The sequence below is a fragment of the Eptesicus fuscus genome, chromosome 20, assembly GCF_027574615.1.
Source record: "Eptesicus fuscus isolate TK198812 chromosome 20, DD_ASM_mEF_20220401, whole genome shotgun sequence".
Lineage (NCBI taxonomy): Eukaryota > Metazoa > Chordata > Mammalia > Chiroptera > Vespertilionidae > Eptesicus > Eptesicus fuscus.
The window spans coordinates 51044952-51064172 of NC_072492.1; the positions used below are offsets into that span (position 1 = coordinate 51044952).

Here is a 19221-nt window from a genome sequence, read left to right on the forward strand (position 1 = left end):
CCACAGCCACCTTTCCCTTCCCCCTTCCTGACCCAGCACCGAGCCCAGCCTGCTAGCCACACCCACACCCCCCTGGGTGTGAAGGCAGAACCTGCACCTCCCCCACCACCCCTGGGGCCCACCCAGTGCACCCAAGGCAGCCGCACCCAGGACCCAGACCGACCGCCAGGCTGGCTTGGGAGAAAAAAGGGACACTGCCCGGAGGCAGGAGGCATGTTTTACTGCAGCACTTTTATTTTCCTCACAATGACGTGTTGCTGGGGCCTAATGTTCTCACGTGACAGTAGAAAACCAAAATTTGTCATTTCTTCAAGAATCGCGTACAAAAACCTTACATAAATTAAAAGGACGAAGATTTACAGGTGGAAATGCAAACCGTTTTCCAACTCAAGGCAAGTAACAGCCCAGGTGTTCTGGCAGGAACATCAACTAAGAAAGGAAAGTGGGCCCCATCGCTCGGACCCTCCCACCCCCACCCCGTCGGCCGGCAGGGCAAATGGTAACGGTGCAGGGGGCGTGCCCAGCTCAGAGCCCCTGGAAAGGGCAGCTCCCACGGGCCAGTGCCCCGCACACACGAGGCCCCGCGGGCTCCTGGGGCCACTGGGTTTCTCCTGCAGAAACATGTTCTCGTCTCGGCCGCCAAGTGACCGACCGATGCGTGTACAGGGGTTTAAATGAAAGGTATGTACAGGGCGTTAAACATGTACCAAGGGAACAGGTAACTTGAATACAGGTCAACGTCAGCAACCAGGCCTACAGTCCAGTGCTGAGCTCAGATACAGGCTTCAAGGACGTTTCTTTTCGAAGGCGCGTTCCAGTTTGGGGCCGGCATGAGGTGTGCCTGTGCAGGGCACACGGACTCATCCACTCATGCAGCAGACGCTACGCGTGTGCCCAGTCCGCTTAGAAGCACTTGCGGTGGACGATGGAGGGGCCCGACTCGTCGTACTCCTGTTTGCTGATCCACATCTGCTGGAAGGTGGACAGCGAGGCCAGGATGGAGCCGCCGATCCACACCGAGTACTTGCGCTCCGGCGGGGCGATGATCTGAAAGAGACAAGTGGCCTTAGCTCCTGCCACCACCTTCCCCGCAAGGCCTGCCCAGGCCCACGCCGAGGCCCGGCCCCACGGGACTCACCTTGATCTTCATTGTGCTGGGGGCCAGGGCCGTGATCTCCTTCTGCATCCGGTCCGCGATGCCCGGGTACATGGTGGTTCCGCCAGACAGCACCGTGTTGGCGTAGAGGTCCTTCCGGATGTCCACGTCGCACTTCATGATGGAGTTGAAGGTGGTCTCGTGGATGCCGCAGGACTCCATGCCTACGGGACAAAGCTCTCAGCCCGGGCCTCCGGCTCGAGGTCCAGGGCCCCGCCTCCGCCCGGCTGCGGCCACCTACCCAGGAAGGAGGGCTGGAAGAGCGCCTCTGGACACCGGAACCGCTCGTTGCCGATGGTGATCACCTGCCCGTCGGGCAGCTCGTAGCTCTTCTCCAGGGAGGAGGAGGACGCAGCCGTGGCCATCTCCTGCTCGAAGTCCAGGGCGACGTAGCACAGCTTCTCCTTGATGTCGCGCACGATCTCCCGCTCGGCCGTGGTGGTGAAGCTGTAGCCACGCTCCGTGAGGATCTTCATGAGGTAGTCGGTCAGGTCCCGGCCCGCCAGGTCCAGACGCAGGATGGCGTGGGGGAGGGCGTAGCCCTCGTAGATGGGCACGGTGTGCGTGACCCCGTCCCCAGAGTCCATGACGATGCCCGTGGTGCGGCCAGAGGCGTACAGGGACAGCACGGCCTGGATGGCCACGTACATGGCGGGGGTGTTGAAGGTCTCGAACATGATCTGGACAAGAGGCAAGGGCTCCCCTCAGAGGCGGGCGGGGGACCAGGGCCCCCCCATGCTCACACCCCGCATGCCAGCATGCCACAAATGTGATGTGTGGAGAAAGAAAAGAAAGCAGGCAAAAACACAACGAGAAACCTTGAGACTTCAGGGAGGAAATGCCAGGAGAGGAACAGAGCCCTGGAAATACCGAAAGAAACACTTGAATTTCAGGAAACAAAGCTGAACAGAAAATGACTGCAACGGCTGGGAGGGCGGGGGCGCCGGGCACTGACCTGGGTCATCTTCTCACGGTTGGCCTTGGGGTTCAGGGGGGCCTCGGTCAGCAGCACCGGGTGCTCCTCGGGGGCCACGCGCAGCTCGTTGTAGAAGGTGTGATGCCAGATCTTCTCCATGTCGTCCCAGTTGGTGACGATGCCGTGCTCGATGGGGTACTTGAGGGTCAGGATGCCGCGCTTGCTCTGGGCCTCGTCGCCCACGTAGCTGTCCTTCTGCCCCATGCCCACCATGACGCCCTGGTGCCGGGGGCGCCCGACGATGGACGGGAACACGGCCCGGGGGGCGTCGTCCCCCGCGAAGCCGGCCTTGCACATGCCGGAGCCATTGTCGATGACCAGTGCGGCGATCTCCTCTTCCATGGCGACCTGCGTGCAGAGGCGACCGGCTCAGGCGGGCCCCGGGGCCCAGACCGGCCTCAGCGTCCAGTCCCGCCTTCCCCGACCCCAGCCCGCCGCCGGCCGGAGCAACGGCCTGGAACCCCGCCGGGCTCTGCAGTAACGACCCCCAGGTTCCCCCGCGGCGGCGCGGCCCGGGCTCCCCGCACTGCGGCCGGCCCCGCCCTGCTCCCCTCCCCCCACCTCGGCGCCGGCCTGGCAGCCGCCCGCCCGGCCACCCTTTGTTCCGGGGACGCCGCGCCCGGGCTTCCCGAGCCGGGAGCGCCTAGGCCTGCAGGAGGGCGCGGGGACTCGGAGCGGGGCCGGGGCGCGCAGAACCGGCCGTTTACCTGGGAGGGCGGCGGGGCGCAGAGAGCGAGCGAGAGCGAGCGGAGCGGAGAGGAGCGGGGAGCTGGCGGCTGCAGCGACTGAGGCCGAGCGGGGCCTCCCCCGCCGCTATTTAAGCGGAGCGGGGCGCGCGCGTGGGGCGGCGGCGCGCGCGGCCCCAGAACATGTCCATATATGGCGATCTTTCCGAACGCCGGGCGCCCATTGGCTGGCCCGGCAGGGGCACGTGGGGTCCCCGGCCGGGCCCCGCCCCCAGCCCGCACCGCCCCCAACGGCCCCGCCCGCGCCCGCTCAGCTCCGGGGACCCCGCGCCCGAAACCCCCGCGCCGCCGGCTCGGGTGGGGCCGGCGGGAGCCCCCGGGGCTGCCAGGGATTCGGGGGGAGGATCCCGAGGGGCCTACCGGCCGGCCCCGCCCCGGGACTGCCGCGCGTCGTGGGGGAGGGCCTGGCTGCACCCCGAAACTGCCTGGCCCGGGGCTGGGTCGCGCCCCAAGTTGTGGTGTGTCACCCTGGCCTGGCCCCGCGCGCCCCCGCGAGCTCCCGCGGAGGCTGGGCCGCAATGGCGGTTCCGGAGCCGGTGTCGGGCCGGGGAGGTGGGTCCCCAAAGGCCGTCCTATGGCCCGCGCGCGGCCCGGGAACCTCGGGGAGCCGTGAGCTCGTCCCTGTCACCGTCCCACCGGCAGCTGGGGCCGCGCACGTCCCCCCGCCCGAGGAGGGGCGCCCTGCAGGGCCCCGGGGTGCACGGCGCAGACAGAGCCCGGCTTCCCACAAGACACATCCTCCTCAAACCGCAGCCCTGATTGTCCCCAATCGCGGCTGCACTCCGGATCTGCCCCCCTCGCCCGCTAGGGGGTGCGGGCTTTGTCTCCTTCCCCGGCGCCGTGGGCCTGACAGGGACGCAGGCAGGAAGGGGACCTGACCGCCCCCCCACTGGACGGAGGGGCGCCTCTGCGCTAGGAGGGGCCCAGGCCCGGGGGGTCTGAGCGCCCTGCCCTGGCCGCGCTGCCCGGGGCCCGGGGTTCTCCCCGGTCGGTGCGCGCTTCCCCAGGAGCCGGCGCCGGGAGGCCTGCGTGGGCCCGGCCGCACCTGCTGGTGCCAGGCCTTCTGGGGAGCGGCCCTGGGCCTCCTCCGGGCTTATGTGTAACCTCTGGAGCCGCCAGTGGGAAACCGGGGCGTGAGGGGGAGCCCTTGTCGGGAGGGCGGCAGGGCCATGGTCCCCACACTCAGCTTGACAGGGGCAGGTGTCTGAGCGCAGGGGGCGGCGGGCGCCCCAGGAACCCCGTAAGGGCAGCTGGTGGCCACAGCTGCCGGCTCGCCGGCGACTGCGGTTCCCAGATGCTGAGGCCTTGCCTTGCCCCCGCCCCAGGGCCTCGCTAGGTCACCCCCCACCCCCCGCCCCAGACTTCCGAGGTGCAGGCAAGGCTGCTGTCCGCCGGGTACCTGCCCACCTCACTCACCCCGCGAGGGGCGCCCGGTGGAGGCGGAGGAGGTGGACACTTGCTAAGGCCCCTCGCCCTCCGGCCAGGCCCCTGACTTGGGGGCGCGCCTGCCATCCACTCCAGCCCCCTCCAGCCCCCCTTTGTCTGGTGAGGCCAGGGGCACCGTGGCCGCGGCCCGGCTGCTTGGGGGACAGACGGGGGGGGGGGGGGGCCGAGGCGCCGGGCCGGTCTCCGCCTCCACCCCCTTCTCCACCTCGGCCGCCGGGTGCGCAGGGAGGTGGGCCGGGGTCCCCCACCCGCAGGGCTGGGGTGCGGGGGGCCGGGGAGCTAGTTCCCTGCCCGCGGCTGTGTCCCCGGGGCGGGGGCGGGGCGGGGGTCCAGGTGCGGCCGCAGGTGAGCGGCGGGCGGGGCACCTGCGGGCGGGCGGGCGGCGCGCGGCTCGGCCATATTTGGCGATTTCGGCGCCGCCCGGGAAACCGCGTCCCGGCCGCCCCGTCCCCGCCCGCCGTCGCCGGCCTGAGTCACTGGCCGGGAGGGGACGGAAGTAACGGACGGGGGCGCCGGGCGCGCTCCTCGCCTTATTTAGTCACGGAGGCCGCCGATTGGCCTGCGGACAAAGGGGCGGTGGCGGGCGGCCGGCTGACGGGGGCGGGGCAGGGGGGCCCGCAGCTCCAGGCCCGGCCGAGGGGCCGGATAGGGTGACCCCTCGGGTCAGGGGGCCACGGGTGGGCAGGTGCGGCGCCGGGTGCCCGGCCGCCGGGGAAGCACCGCGCGGAGCCGGGAGGAGGGGGCGCGGTGGGCCGGGCCCGGTGGAGCGAGGCCTCGGGAGCGGCGGGAGCACCGCCTTCGGCACCGAGATGGTTCCGCTTCGCAGCCGGGCGGCGCGAGGCCTCGCCGGGGTCGCGGGGGGCTGGGGTCCTGGGAGCGCAGGGCGACCCGCCCTCCGGAGCTGGAGAGGGGCGGGCGGCGGGGCCCTGGCGGGGTGGGGGGCTCGCGCTCCCTCCTGCCCGAGGCGGGTGTCCTTCCGCCCGGAGCCCGGACGCTGGGCTCTGGAGCCCGCGGCCTTCCCTGCGCAGGGCCGCCGCGGTGGGTGTGTGGTGACCTCGGTGCGCCTCGTTCCTCTCCGTCCATTTACCGGCGGCGGAGCTGCGGCGCAGGGGGGCGGCGCCCCTGGCGAGGAAGTCTGGCGGGGCTGGGAGCCAAGCCGGTCTCGGGGTCCTGGCACCGCCCCGCTACCCAGCTCAGGGTCCTGCCCTTCTTCCTCCCTCGGACACCCCGCCATCACCCCGCTCCAGCCTCAGGGGCGCTCCCGATCTGGGTCACCGCTGCGCTCCACCGCAGAGGGCGGAGCCCACCTTCCCACACCCCTCCCTCGGGCAGGAGGCCTCTTCCATTCCACCTGCCACGAGTGCCCCCCGGGGTCCTGGGACAGAGAGCAGGCCGAGAGTGGACGAGCAGGCCACGAGTGGAGTTTAATGGGCACTGAGCACCGAGGCCGGTCCCCGAGTGGCCGCTGCCGCCCGGATGAGGGTGGGGGGGGAGCTGCAGGAATGCCCACCCTGAGGTGGCACGCTGCAAGTCTAAAGTCACCTCATCATCGCCTGGCCGGTGTGGCTCAGTGGATAGAGCGTCGGCCTGCGGACTGAAGGGTCTCAGTTCGATTCCGGTCAGGGGCATGTACCTTGGTTGCGGGCACATCCCCAGTAGGAGGTGTGCAGGAGGCAGCTGATCGATGTTTCTCTCTCATCGATGTTTCTAACTCTCTGTCCCTCTCCCTTCCTCTCTGTAAAAAATCAATAAAACGTATTTTTAAAAAATAAATAAAGTCACCTCACCATCAAAGCTTTACCTCAGAGAGGCCCCCGCCCTCAGCGCACTGCCGTCTCCCTGGCCTGTGCAGGTCAGATGCCCCCTAAGCCGCTCCAGGGTGTGGGGTGGGCTCCGGGGGAGGGCAGCCCCCCGACTGGCTGTCTGCAGTGGTGACCCTGAGGGGAGTCAAGGCCAGGCACCCCCACCCCAGCGCGGCCTGCCTGCCTCCGTTTCAGGTCAGAGGACAAGGTCAGGGCCACACCCTCTGTCTCTGGTCTGGGGCCCAGTGGGGACTTGTTCTCCGGCTCAGCTCAGCCTGGGGTACAGGAGTCCACTGTTGGGGTCCACTGTCGGGCTCGAGCCCCTTCCCTCCCCCAGCCCCTCGCCCCGTGAGGGGGAGGCAGTGCCTGTGTCCTGGGCCAGCATGTACTGGGCGGAACCTCGTGCTGTCCAGTCTCACCGCCCTGGGACACCCAGGACCAACCACTTCACAGCAGGGAAACGGAGGCTCACTGCGCACCCCCACGCGGAGTTTGGGGGGTCAGGTGCACAGAGACACCCAGACCCAGGGTCCCTGAGCCCCTCCCCTCCTGCCTTCTGCCCGGGGCCCTGGGGGGCCCTGTTTGTGAGGTTCCCACGTCCCGACGGTGGGGCAGCAGGACCCAGGGAGGCCGTGGAAGACGCTGGGCAGGGCGTCAGGCCCCAGGTCCCCCCCCCCCCCATGCACAGCTCGGTGAGGGCCCGCCCAGCGACCCTTTCCTCCCGGCCTCGCCCTGAGCGGTTCAGGCCTCTGGCCTGGCTGTCCCCAACTGCCGGTGTTGGTGATGATTCTGAAGCGCTCACCCCGCCCAGCCCTAGGGTCAGCCTCCTGGGAGGACTCCCAGGCCACACCCCCTGGCAGCGTGACAGCCACGGCCCCGGGGTTGACCTTCTGTCCCCTCCCCTCAGTGGTTCTGATGGCCGGGAGCCTCGTCCACAGTCCTGGGCCTCCACACGTGGCCAAAGCCAGAGCCAGGGTGCCCACCAGGCCTCAGCCCGCCCGGCACACCCCTGGCCTGCTGCGGGGTCCCCCCCTCGTCCACCCACCTCTTGCCTCCCCACAATTAACGTTGCAAACCAGGCCACTGCTCCTGGTGCCACCCGGGCCTCGGCTGGAGCCTGGGCCCCTTGCCTGGGGCTGTGGGTCTCTGGGCCCCCCTCCACCTCTGCAGCCCCCGTGCCTGCGGCCCTGCCTCCAGCCGCGGGCCAGCACCCGGCCGCCCTCTGCCTGGAACGCCGCCTCCTCCAGGAAGGGCTCCAGGCCACCCTCTTCCCACCTGAACACTGTCGTCCCCGACCTCTCAGGTCCGGGTCCCCAGCGTAATGGGGACCAGCACCCCCAGAAAGGGTGGAGGGAGGTGGAGGGGCGGAGAGGGAGGAGCCTGCGCTGAGGCAGAAGGGCCGCTGCCACCCCGCCCTGAGCCCGGCGAGCCAGGGGGCTAGGCCCCAGGCCCAGAGGGAAGGAGCCCCACGGCCCAGGGCCCCTCACCCGCCCGGCTGGGAGGCCCCGGGCTGCGGGGAGGGCACCAGCCAAGCGCCCTGAGCTAGACTAGGTCTGGGCCTGGGACCGCCACCGAGCCCCGCGCGAGGGCCAGAAGGCGGGTCCGGGTCCGAGGGGGATACGGGCCGGAGGCTGCTTCTCGGGGCGCTCTATCCCCACCACTGCCCCCCCCCCCCCCCGCCTGGCGGGGTCCTGACCCGTCATCCTGGCCTCAGCGCCCTTCTTGGGGCGCAGACTCCGCGGGAAGGTGCCCTCGGGGGCGGGGCCTGGGGGCGTGGCTGCGATAGGCCCCGCCCCTCGGGCCGGGGAGGCACCCGCCCGGGAGCAGCCTGACCTCGGGGGCGCGGGGTGAAGCCCGCTGGGCCGGGCAGCGCCTCCTCATCTGGTCCGTGCACCCCGCGGCGCCCCTGCCCGCCGGCCGGCCGCACCGGGACCTGGCCCTGCGCCCTCCGGGGACCGCGCCGACGCCTCCGGGGGAGACCGGGTGGCCCCGGCGGGGAAACCAGCTGGCGGCCCCCAAGCAGCACACCCTGGGCCCGGGCACGCCCCGCCCCCCGCGGCCATTCTGCGCCCCCAATATCAGCTGGTTTCAGACCTGGCGCCAGCGCCCCCTGCCCCCCCTCCCCGCACCCCATCTCCTCTGCGCCGCCAGGCACGGCCGGAGCCCGGGGGGCGGGGAAGGAGGCCGGGCCGGGAGGTGGCGCCCTGCGCCCGGTCAGGCCGGCGTCATGCCCAGGTGGGCCGCCAGGGGGTCCCGCTGTCACTGGGCCCAGCGGGGAGTCCGGCCGCACCTGCCTGCCCCGCACCCCGAACTCAGGGCGGTGGGGGGGGGGCCTGGGGCTGGGGAGGGGCCGGGCCGCCCCGCCGATGAGTCACCGCCCCCCCAGGTGACGCAGAGCGGCCGGGGCGTGGCCGTGACCTCAGGCGGCGCTGACGCAGGGAGGGGAGGTGGGACCCAGCTCAGCCGCACTCAGGGCCAGAGGTGGCGGCAGGTTCCAGGTCACACAGCAGGAAGGTGCAGCCAGAGGTGGGGGTGGGGCTGTGAGGGCCCCCCCCCCCGGCTGTGCACCCCCCTGGCTGTGGGACGTAGGGTTGGGGGACAGAGGGGGGTGGGCACCGTCAGGGTAGCCTCAGGGGCCCTGCGGTGTTGCACCAGGGTCGTGGGGGCCCCAGGAGGCCCTGGGGGGCGGGGGGGGGGATGGGGAGAGGAGCAGAGGGCAGGAGCCACCAGGGGTGGAGGGAGGCAGGTGGGGGCGGGTCCTGCTGAGGAAGGACAGGGCAGAACTCCGCCTGCGGGGTGACAGGTGAGTCAGCCTCCACCCTGTCCACCGGGGACTGTGGGTGTGAATCAGCACAGGGAGCGGCCCCAGGAGCAGCCCCACCCACCCCCGGGGGACAGGGCTGGGGCTGGGGGGGGGGCGGAGCCCGGGCTTAGCGGTGCTGGTCCCCTTCCCAGGCCCCCAGCACCTCCCGGGGCTGGCTGAGCTGGGGTATCCAGCCGGGAGGGGCAGGCCTGGGCTGTCCGCAGGATTTCTAAATGTCTACACACTGAGTGGCCAGATTATGTGCGCTCAGAGATCATAATAATCTGGCCACTCAGTGTATAGATTATTGATTTCAGGGAGGAAGGGAGAGGGAGAGAGGGATAGAAACATCCATGATGAGAGAGAACCATGGATCGTCTGCCTCCTGCACGCACCCACTAGGGATCGAGCCCACAAGCCGGGCCTGTGCCCAGAGGCATTCCCGTGTCCTCGGTACGTGCAAAGGTCCCGGGGTTTGGGTGTTGAACCACCGCCCAGTGTCCGCAGAGCCTCTGATGGCGCAGATGCCTCAGGCCTGTGCTCCTGTCTTTCGGAGCCTCTGGCCTCTCTGTCACCTACCAGGTGCCCCTCCCCCACCAGGCATGGCCCCCCTGATGGTTTTACAGAGACCAAAGCCAGGAGCCGCCAGGCTTCCCACCCTGACAGCCAGGCTGCCTCCCAGTCCAGCCACAGCGCTGTCTGTTTAAGGCAGGGAGGGTCCCCAAAAGCCAGTGTTTCAAGGGGCTGCCCTGCCCAGTGAGGGAAGGGGGTGGGACATAGGGTCCTGGGGATGGGGGTGGGGTGGACGGGCATAGGGGGCATAGGGGGGGGGGAGGGTCTTGGAGATGGGGGGTTTCCCGTGGAGCAGGCAGGAGGTGCAGGCTGGGCACTCCCAGGGTTTGTGCCCACTGAGGCCTGGGGCCCCTCCCCACACTCACCTCAGCACTGCCCCCACCCGCCGAGGGGAGCTGTTACCCTAAACCGCCCGCAGGCCTCCCGTAAACCAACCCACCAGGCTGGAGTAAGAGAAGGCGCCCCGCCCGCCCGCGTGTAAGTGGAACTGGGCGGTGAGCTCGCCATGAAAAAATCATGAGGTAACCCAGCAGGCCGCGCAGGAACAATGCAGGAGGCGGGGCCTGGGCGCCCGCCAGGGGGGACCCCCCCTCCGGAGCAGGGCCTGGCCCAGGACCCAGGACACCAGTGCCCAGCGGCAAAGTGGCCCCGGCCTGGGGGGGGGGGCGGGGCAGAGGCACAGGGGGTGTCGGCCAGGAAGCCTGACCCTGGGGGTCAGAGTGCCAGGCAGGGCGGCACCCACGTGCCCCGGAGGTGCCGGGCCGGCGGAGGGGCTGGGAAGTGGGTGGGCGCTGGGCTTGTGCTGCTGGGGCGCCCTGAGCGGGGCCACGACCGGGCCAGGAGGCTGTGGCCTGTGGGGGCCCCTCAGCCTGTGGCCACTGGGCTCTGTCCTGGGCCACTTCCCACTTTCCAGGGCCCCGGGCCAGCCGAGGCGGGGAGCCCCCCCGCCCCGCCCCCCGCACGCCCAGCCCGTGCCAGCTCACACCACCGGCATCAGCGTTGCCCGGGCACCCAGCCTAGCGCACGCGCCGGTCGCCATGGCAGCCAGCAGCATGCTGGCAGGAGCCCAGTGCTGGTGCTGGCGTCCAGGGCGGGTGGTCTAGACCGGCCAGGCAGGGGTCCTTTCTCTGGTGCCAGAGGGGCCTGCCTGGGGGGAGCAGGAGGGGGGCCCTTTTGGGGGCCAGGCCTGCCCATCCCCCAGCTTCCGGGAAAGTAGCTGTTTCCCCGGAGCCCCAGGATGCGGCCAGGGGCCGGGGACCCTCTCTGCTCCCGGCCCCGCTGGGTGCTCCTAAGAGGGGCCGGGGCCGAGGGCCAGCCCGGCCTTGTCTGCTGGGGGCTTCTGGGTCAGAGCCAGGGGTTCGAGAGGTCCCACGAGTGGGTGCCCCACGCGGCCTCAGGGAGATGCCGAGGGGCAGGGTGCAGCCCCCCAGCCTGGGAAGCAGTGTGCATCGGGGGGCCCTGCAGCAGACACGCTAGTGCGGTGCATGGCCTGTCCGTATGGACTCACACAGGCATGTACATGCACATATACACACGTGTACACACACATGCACACGCACAGAGGACCATCCTTGGGGACCTGTGGGGCCCAGCCCATCACACAAGAACTCCCACATCCAACATTCACAGGGACTTATTAAGCACCTACTGTGTGCCAGAACCTTGGAGGTCCCAGGAAGGGGTCCCAGGCAGCTGGGCAAGGGCCTCGGGTCCCGAGGGAGAGGCCCACCTCCCGGAGTCCCGGGGCCCGAAAGGCCACCCAGGAGCCGCCCGCCTCCGCCGGGACTGGGGGCCCGGCCACTTGGCTCGGCCACGGAGAGGCTGCCGGAGCCAGGCCGCTTAGCGCCTGGCGGCCGCTCCCGCCCCAGGCACCTGCTGCCTCCCCACCTGCCAGCGCCAGTCACGCTAATGAGGCCCCTCCCCCCTCCACTCCTCAGCCCCCCCCAGCTCCTCAGCGCCCCCCCCCCGCTCCTCAGCGCCCCCCCCGCTCCTCAGCACCCCCCACCCCGCTCCTCATGCACTCCTCCCGTGCCTGGCAGGGGTCAGGGTGCGAGGAGGGGACGTGAGCACTGCTACCCTGCAGGCCCCGCGCAGACAGACTGGGGTTCGAACAACATCTCAGCTCGTACCCGGGCCAGGGCCCTTTGTCTGTGCGAGGCCCGGCTGGGTCCCTGGTCTGCTCCTCAGTCTGCACGTGCCAGGCTTGATGGCTGCCCAGAGCTGGGGGAAGGAGGGGCTCCTGACCCTGGCCCACTCCTGACTGTGCCCCCCTGTGCCCCCTGCCCGCCCCCCCCCCCCGGGCTCACACATGCTCAGCCTAAGTCCATTTCAATCCGCTGGACCCCTGTCGGGCCCGCACGGCCTTGGAGGGGTGCAGGCCTCAGGCCCCTGCGATGGAGCGAGACTCCGGAGGCCGCGGCTCGAAGTGCCCGTGTTCCAGGCGGGTCCTCGGGGAGCCCTGAGGGTCACGCACGGGGAAGGGGAAGAGGACACGGAGCTGGCCCAGGCCCAGGCTGGGCAGCTCTGGTTTCACTCCTTGGCTCCCAGCCCCCGAGGCAGGTGCGGGAGACAGACAGGCAGGTCCCCAAGGACACCCGGGGCTCCACAGGGAGGGGTGCAGGGGAGGCCCCGGCCGCTGGGACTGGGAGGGGCCGGTGCGGGGTGCCCTCCTGTAGCTGGCTCATCCCTACCTGGCCCCCTGCACCTGGGCCCATGAAGACCCCGCAGTCAGGCCAGTTTCTCTGGCCACGTGGACGGCAGCTCGGGGCCCCCAAGGCCGTCCAGCAAGGCTGCCCTGACCAGAGCTCACCCACGGAGGAGGGACGAGAGGGAAGCCAGGGGCCCCTGCAGCGCTTGGGGCGCAGAGTCAGCGGGGAGCTGGGCCCCTGACCCGGGTCCTGCCGGCCGCCTCCCGTGTCACCCCTCCCTGCACAGCCTGTTAGCAGGTGTCACCGTCTCGTCACAGCTGCATCCCCCGGGGCCGCACAGCCAGCTGCCCGGCCCGCGGGGACAGTGAGCCGCTGCCTCGGTCTGCACGCCTCGGGTCTGGGTGCCTCAGGTGCCAGGACTGGGGGGGGGGGGCACCCGGCCCGCTCACGGGCACCAGCACCCCCGCCTCCACTCTCCGCCCGGCCCGCTCGGGGAAGCACCAGGCTGCAGGCTGCAGGCCCGGCTGAGGGGCGGCCCCGGGGCACCTGACCGACCGACCGCAGGCTGCGCGGGGCCTGGGCTCCTGGAGTGGGAATCAGAGACGCGGTAACTGGATCTGCGGGCGCGGGCGGCTGCGAGGGCGGCTGTGATCGGGTTGCCACTGCGTGTTTCCACCCGCGGCCTGTTCTACGCAGAGCGAGCCGTGCTGGGCGCGAGGCCGTGCTGGGGGTCGGGGCCGAGGTGGGGCCAGGAGGGGAGAGGCCCCGAGGCAGGACAAGGCCGGAGCCTGGGCCCCAGCAGTTCGGGGGGGGACACGAGGTGGTCAGGGCTTTGTCGGGGGCACCCCGCGCCCTCCCCCCTCCCCCCCCGCCGCGGGGCCCCGCTCCGGCCCGTGCAGCCCGGGAGTGGCTGAAATCCAAGCTGGGGGAGCGACAGGCGGCCGCTGTCCCTAAGCCGGCCCAGCTCTGATCCGCCTCCCACCCGCCCTCTGCTGCCCGCTGGCCATGTAAGAGCCGCCCGGCCCTCGGCCGCCGGTCAGAGGCAGCACCGAGCGGCAGCGGGTCCATGACGCTGGCAGGGCCTGGGGGCCACGGGCCAGCCCAGCCGTGCCGGGCACCTGGGGGCCGCCGGGGTTCGTGAGCACGGAGCGCGCTGCCCGGGCCCCTGTCGGGCTGTCCCCGTCCAAGATGCCCACCAACGGCCTCCACCAGGTGCTGAAGATCCAGTTCGGCCTCGTCAACGACACTGACCGCTACCTGACGGCCGAGAGCTTCGGCTTCAAGGTCAACGCCTCGGCGCCCAGCCTCAAGCGGAAGCAGATCTGGGTGCTGGAGCCGGACCCCGGGCAGGGCCCCGCCGTGCTGTTCCGCAGCAGCCACCTGGGCCGCTACCTGTCGGCCGAGGAGGACGGGCGCGTGGCCTGCGAGGCGGAGCGGCCGGGCCGCGACTGCCGCTTCCTGGTCCTGCCGCAGCCCGACGGGCGCTGGGCGCTGCAGTCGGAGCCGCACGGCCGCTTCTTCGGCGGCACCGAGGACCGGCTGTCCTGCTTCGCCACCGCCGTCTCCCCGGCCGAGCTGTGGACCGTGCACCTGGCCATCCACCCGCAGGCGCACCTGCTGAGCGTGAGCCGGCGGCGCTACGTGCACCTGTGCCCGCAGGAGGACGAGATGGCCGCCGACAGCAACACGCCGTGGGGCGTGGACGCGCTCGTCACCCTGATCTTCCAGAACCGGCGCTACTGCCTCAAGTCCTGCGACAGCCGCTACCTGCGCAGCGACGGCCGCCTGGTCTGGGAGCCCGAGGCCCGCGCCCGCTACACGCTGGAGTTCAAGGCGGGCAAGCTGGCCTTCAAGGACTGCGACGGCCGCTACCTGGCGCCCGTGGGGCCCACGGGCATGCTCAGGGCCGGGCGCAACACGCGGCCGGGCAAGGACGAGCTGTTCGACCTGGAGGAGAGTCACCCGCAGGTGGTGCTGGTGGCCGCCAACCGCCGCTACGTGTCCGTGCGGCAAGGTGAGGGCGCCTCCGCGAGAGGGCCGTGTGGGGGGCCGGGGGGAGGGGGTGGCTCGTGTCTGGTGGTGAACACGTGTGTGGAGCTGTACGGGCTGGGGGCCATGAGTGGGGTCCCCGTGGAGGGCTGCTGGCTTTGGGGTCAGAAGGAAGGGGCTCTGGCCCGGCCGGTGTGGCTCAGTGGTTGAGCGTCCACCTATGAACCAGGAGGTCAGGGTTCGATTCCCGGTCAGGGCACAGGCCCGGGTTGTGAGCTCCATCCCCAGTGGGGGGTGTGCAGGAGGCAGCCGATCCATGATTCTCTCTCATCATGGATGTTTCTCTCTCTCTCGCTCCCTTTCTCTCTGAAATCAATAAAAATATATAAAATATATATTTAAAAAAGAAGCAAGGGGCTCTGTCTCAGGACAGCTGGGCAGCTGCTGAGAGCCACATGGGCAGTGCCCAGCGGGGTGTGGGCAAGGCCCCCTGCCCACTTACCACCCCACTTTCTGAACTTTAGAGGAGGTTGGGGAGGGGCCGAGGCCAGGGCAGGGGGCCAGCAGGGCCAGAGTGAGGCAGAGCGGCGGTCCCCACGCCCCGTCCAGCCCCAGGAGTGGGGAGGGTGGGAGCCTGGGGTCCTTCCAGTCGGGGGGACGCAGGGAGCAGATGGCCCCTCCCGGCCTGTGCTCCTCGGGGGAGGCACAGTCTTTGCCTGGTTGGTGTGGCCGGGCTCCCCGGGCCTCCTGGGTCATGGCCAGCGGCCTCATGTGACCAGCGGGCCCTTCCACATGCAACCCCAGCCTGTGGGTGGACACGGCGGGGAAGCTGAGGTCCCTCACGCTGCTCGGGCCCCAGGCCAGCGGTCTCAGCTGCCTCCCAGTGGGTTGGGCTCCCGGCTCTGTGCACCCAGGAGTGGCTGACACACCCTGACCTGGCACGATGCCACCCCTGTCCGAAGGGCAGAGGCCTAGCATGAGCGCCTGGGAGGGTGCCCACTCTGGCTATAGGGGCCCTGCCTGTAGTCAGCCCACCCAGCGAGGGGGTGAGGGGAGGGGGGATCCCGCCAACACCCCGAGCACTGGTCCTGGCAGCGGCGGGTCCTGGCTCCGACGGAGGACGCGCAGCCCTGTCCCTCCCACCACGGGCCTGTGGTCCAGCTACCCCGGCATCCGGCCCGGGCCAGGCCCAGGAACTTGGTTGTCAGCGAAATGCAGGTTAGGATGCGAAAAAGCTGCTTCTGGGTCAAAGGAGATGCTGGCACAGCACTGAGTGTGTCTAGCTGTGAGCCAGCCTCGTGGGGCGTGGAAGGTGAGGTGGCCGCGCTGGTGGTGAGGGTGGCCGTGGTGACAGAGATGGTGCTGGGGGTCCTACCAGCAATTCCGGTGGTGCTGGTGTTGGTAGTGATGGTGATGATGGTGTTGGTAGTGATGGTGATGGCGTTGATGGTGATGATGTTAGTAGTGATGGTGATGGCGTTGATGGTGTTAGTGATGATGGCGTTGGTGGTGGTGGTGTTGGTAGTGATGGTGATGGCGTTGATGGTGTTAGTGATGATGGCGTTGGTGGTGGTGGTGATGAGGTTGGCAGTGGTGCTGGTTTGGAGATGGTGAAGATGGTGGTGGTGAGGAGTGGGCCATTTTTCATTCTCTGGCCACCCTTGACCTGACCCCAGGCACTGCTTCGGGTAGCCTTGCCCTCCCCGGGACTCCTGGGAGACCCCACATGTGAATGGGAGGCTGGGGAGGTGACATGGGTTCAGGCCCTGCCCGGTGCCCACGAGTAAAGCCCAGACCTTGGCTGTGGCACTGGGAAGGACAGGGACCCCACGGGGCCCACACAGCAGCTTAGGGCTGAGATATAGAGGCCGGTGTCAGTGCCGGCCGAGGGGGAAGCAGATGACCTGCTGATTAGCAAGGCCCGGGGTTTGCCAGCACGGAACGGCCTGGCCCCTGGGCTGTGGTCGGTGGTGTGTGGGCTCCACAGCCCATGTGGCCTGGGGCAGAGCTCCCAGACCCTCGAGAGGTGCCTTCTAAACCCTCTCAGGTTCTCGATGAGCCCGCTCTGGCTTCGGGGTTGCCCCAAGAGCATGCTTCCCCACGTCTGCTCCCCACCCGCCCAGGGAGAGGCGTGAGGGGCTTCCCATCTCCTCCCTCCAGGGGTCAACGTCTCAGCCAACCAAGACGAAGAGCTGGATCACGAGACCTTCCTAATGCAAATTGACCGGGAGACAAAGAAGTGCACCTTCTATGCCAGCACCGGGGGCTACTGGGCCCTGGTCACCCATGGGGGCATCCAGGCCACAGCCACACAAGTGTGAGGGCACCATCCCCATCCCCACCACCACCTTCACTTCCATCTCCTCCATCACCACCACTACCACCACCCCCTCCATCTCCACCACCACCACCTCCACCACCACCACCTCCTCCACCTCCATCTCCACCACCACCTCCATCTCCACCTCCATCTCCACCACCTCCATCTCCACCTCCATCACCACCACCACCTCCATCACCACCACCTCCTCCACCTCCATCTCCACCTCCATCACCACCACCACCTCCTCCACCTCCATCACCACCACCTCCACCTCCACCACCACCACCACCTCCATCTCCACCACCACCACCTCCATCTCCACCACCACCACCTCCATCTCCACCACCACCTCCATCTCCACCTCCATCACCACCACCTCCTCCACCTCCACCTCCATCTCCACCACCTCCATCACCACTACCTCCTCCACCTCCACCTCCATCACCACCACCATCTCCATCACTACCACCACCTCCTCCATCTCCACCACCTCCACCTCCATCACCAGGATATTGTAGCAGCCCAGCCAGGGAGGAATGCCTACTGGGGTGAGGGACAGCTTTTAATGGAATGGGGTGGGCATATTAGTGGAAGGCAAGTGCCTGTCCCTCCCCCGAGGGGTGGTACTGGACTTGAGGTGGGTGGGGAGCCCCGACCCTGAGCCCCGTGTCCTGCTGCTCTGAAGGGACCCTGTCCTGCCCCTCAGCTCAGCCAGCACCATGTTTGAGGTGGAGTGGCGTGGCCGGCGGGTGGCCCTCAAGGCCCACAATGGGCGCTACGTGTGCATGAAGAAGAACGGACAGCTGGCGGCCACCAGCGACTTCGTGGGTGAGCGCTCCCCGCCTGCTGGGCCCTCTGCCCCGGACAGCGCCTGCCCAGTGGCCCTGTGTCCTCCATGAGCCGGCCGCCCCCTCCCCAAGGCGGGTGCTGCCCAGATCCCGGCTGCTGGCATCACAGCGCCCTTATCCCCGGCACCTGCGGGAAGCCCCGGGCGCAGGCCCCGGGCGAGGTCACGTGGGGCAGCAGATCTGGGCCCATGAAGGGGGCCGAGTCTGCTGGGGGAGCCCTTGGCCGGAGCGGCCAGGCGCGGACAGGACGGCTCCCCGCAGGCCAGGACGAGGAGTTCGTCCTCAAGCTCATCAACCGGCCCCTCCTGGTGCTGCGCGGCCTGGACGGCTTCGTGTGCCACCGGCGCGGCTCCAGCCAGCTGGACACCAACCGCTCCGTCTACGACGTCTTCCACCTGAGCTTCAGCGACGGCGCCTACCACATCCGAGGTGCGCGCCCGGGCGGGGGCTGGGCCGCGGGGGCGGGGGCGGGGGCGGGGGCGCGTGAGGCCGGAGCCCGGGAGCCAGGAGGGCTGGGGGCGCGTGGACCCGGAGCGCCCCGCCCACGCGCGCTCGCCCCCAGGCCGCGGCGGCGGGTTCTGGCACACGGGCAGCCACGGCAGCGTGTGCAGCGACGGCGAGCGGCCCGAGGACTTCCTCTTCGAGTTCCGCGAGCGCGGCCGCCTGGCCATCCGCGCCCGGAGCGGCAAGTACCTGCGCGGCGGCGCCTCGGGGCTGCTGCGCGCGGACGCGGACGCGCCTGCGGGGTTCGCACTCTGGGAGTACTGAGCTCTGGGGGTGCCGAGCTCTGGGGGTGCTGAGCACGCCCGTGTCCCCATTAAACCATCTGTCCAGCGGCTGGTGGCTCGAGGCAGCGGCTGGGATGGGGGAGGGTCTGCCCGGCCGCCCTCCTGGTTGCTGTGCGCCTGGCCCTCACCACCCGTCACTCCGGAAACGCAGTGTCACCCACACCATCCAGCACAGCCACAGCCCTGGGTCTCCGCCTGTCCCGCTCTCCCCCCCAAACCCGGGAGAAGACGCCCTCGGGTCTGAGCAGCGGGGAGGCCCCCACAGGCAGCCAGTGAGGGGTCCTGGGGGTGAGGGAGTCTCCAGAGCATCACTGCTCCCAGGCTGGGCGGGGTCAGGGACCCTGGAAACATTTGATGGACAAGCGACACCCACCCTCCCGAATGTGCTGTGGATGGAGGGCCCCCTCGGTTCTGGAAGCTCCCTCATTGCCACCCAGTCCCCCCCAATCCAGGAAAGGGGCTCTCAGGCCAAGCCCATCCCAACCTGTGCAGACACCCCACCTGCCTCGCCCCGCAGCCCACCTGTGTGCCCCCCACAGCAGCTGTCACCCAGAGCCCCCAGCTCACACGGACCCCCCCCCCCCATGGCATCGGCCTGGGTGACCTGGGACTTCCGAGGTGGGTGCAGGTGGGAGGCTTGCCCCTGGGGTTGGTCAGGACCTTGAGGATGGGGGCTGGGGAGGGGGAGACAGCCTGAGGCAAGGCCCAGACCCCGGTCAGGTGACGTCACCGACAGACGCTCTCACTGCCCTTCCCCTGGGGGAGGGTTAGGGCGCAGAGGGGCGCAGGGAGATGAGACACAAGGCCAGGGCGAAGGGAAGGACAGGGCAGGCTGGGAGGAGTCCTGGGGACAGAGGACTCGCTAGGTCACCCCTAGCCCCCTATCCAAGGACCCTCTGGGCCTACTTCCCTCTTGTTAGGGACAGAGCAGGGCCGTTAACGAGGGAGGGACAGACTGTGCCCAGCAGGCAAGGACGGAGCTGCCCAGCCGCAGCCTGTGCTGCCCCCTGGTGGCGTCTGGGAGGAGGCTGGGCCCACCTGCCAGGGCCTGGTGGCCTGGAAGGTGGCGTTAGGCCCGGATCCCAGAGTGCCTCCCGCCTCGGCCCTTGGCCAGTGTGCTTGG

The 19221-nt window shown here is 69.8% G+C and overlaps 2 protein-coding genes across 3 annotated transcripts; one reads left to right on the forward strand and one right to left on the reverse strand.

Moving 5' to 3' along the window:
* Nucleotides 1-212: 212 nt before the first annotated feature.
* ACTG1 (actin gamma 1) lies at nucleotides 213-2935 on the reverse strand. The gene is made up of 5 exons (XM_028130430.2): nucleotides 2840-2935; nucleotides 2112-2480; nucleotides 1398-1836; nucleotides 1139-1320; nucleotides 213-1047 (listed from the first exon to the last, which is right to left on the reverse strand). Exons 2-5 carry the CDS (start codon nucleotides 2472-2474, stop codon nucleotides 904-906), a joined length of 1128 nt encoding a protein of 375 aa, XP_027986231.1. The 5' UTR covers nucleotides 2475-2480; nucleotides 2840-2935; the 3' UTR covers nucleotides 213-903.
* Nucleotides 2936-13338: 10403 nt separating this feature from the next.
* FSCN2 (fascin actin-bundling protein 2, retinal) lies at nucleotides 13339-18078 on the forward strand. Of its 2 annotated transcripts, none has more exons than XM_054708863.1 (5): nucleotides 13339-14164; nucleotides 16300-16456; nucleotides 17169-17319; nucleotides 17514-17739; nucleotides 17873-18078. In XM_054708863.1, the coding sequence occupies exons 1-5, from the start codon at nucleotides 13339-13341 to the stop codon at nucleotides 18076-18078; spliced, it is 1566 nt and encodes a 521-aa protein (XP_054564838.1). The 2 variants fall into 2 exon arrangements, with proteins under 2 accessions (XP_054564838.1, XP_008153213.2); XM_008154991.3 differs by having other exon boundaries at nucleotides 17169-17290; nucleotides 17572-17739.
* The last annotated feature ends 1143 nt before the right edge of the window (nucleotides 18079-19221 follow it).

What these genes read in the sequence shown, in the direction of transcription:
- FSCN2 (XM_054708863.1), top strand. Translation starts at nt 13,339, where the DNA reads ATGCCCACCAACGGCCTCCACCAGGTGCTGAAGATCCAGTTCGGCCTC. An exon ending in CCCCGCCTGCTGGGCCCTCT is followed by an intron (nt 17,320 to 17,513) that starts GCCCCGGACAGC and finishes AAGGGGGCCGAG; the next exon opens with TCTGCTGGGGGAGCCCTTGG. An exon ending in CGGCGCCTACCACATCCGAG is followed by an intron (nt 17,740 to 17,872) that starts GTGCGCGCCCGG and finishes GCTCGCCCCCAG; the next exon opens with GCCGCGGCGGCGGGTTCTGG.
- ACTG1 (XM_028130430.2), bottom strand. Translation starts at nt 2,474, where the DNA reads ATGGAAGAGGAGATCGCCGCACTGGTCATCGACAATGGCTCCGGCATG. An exon ending in ACCGTGAGAAGATGACCCAG is followed by an intron (nt 1,837 to 2,111) that starts GTCAGTGCCCGG and finishes CCTCTTGTCCAG; the next exon opens with ATCATGTTCGAGACCTTCAA. An exon ending in CTTCCAGCCCTCCTTCCTGG is followed by an intron (nt 1,321 to 1,397) that starts GTAGGTGGCCGC and finishes TTTGTCCCGTAG; the next exon opens with GCATGGAGTCCTGCGGCATC.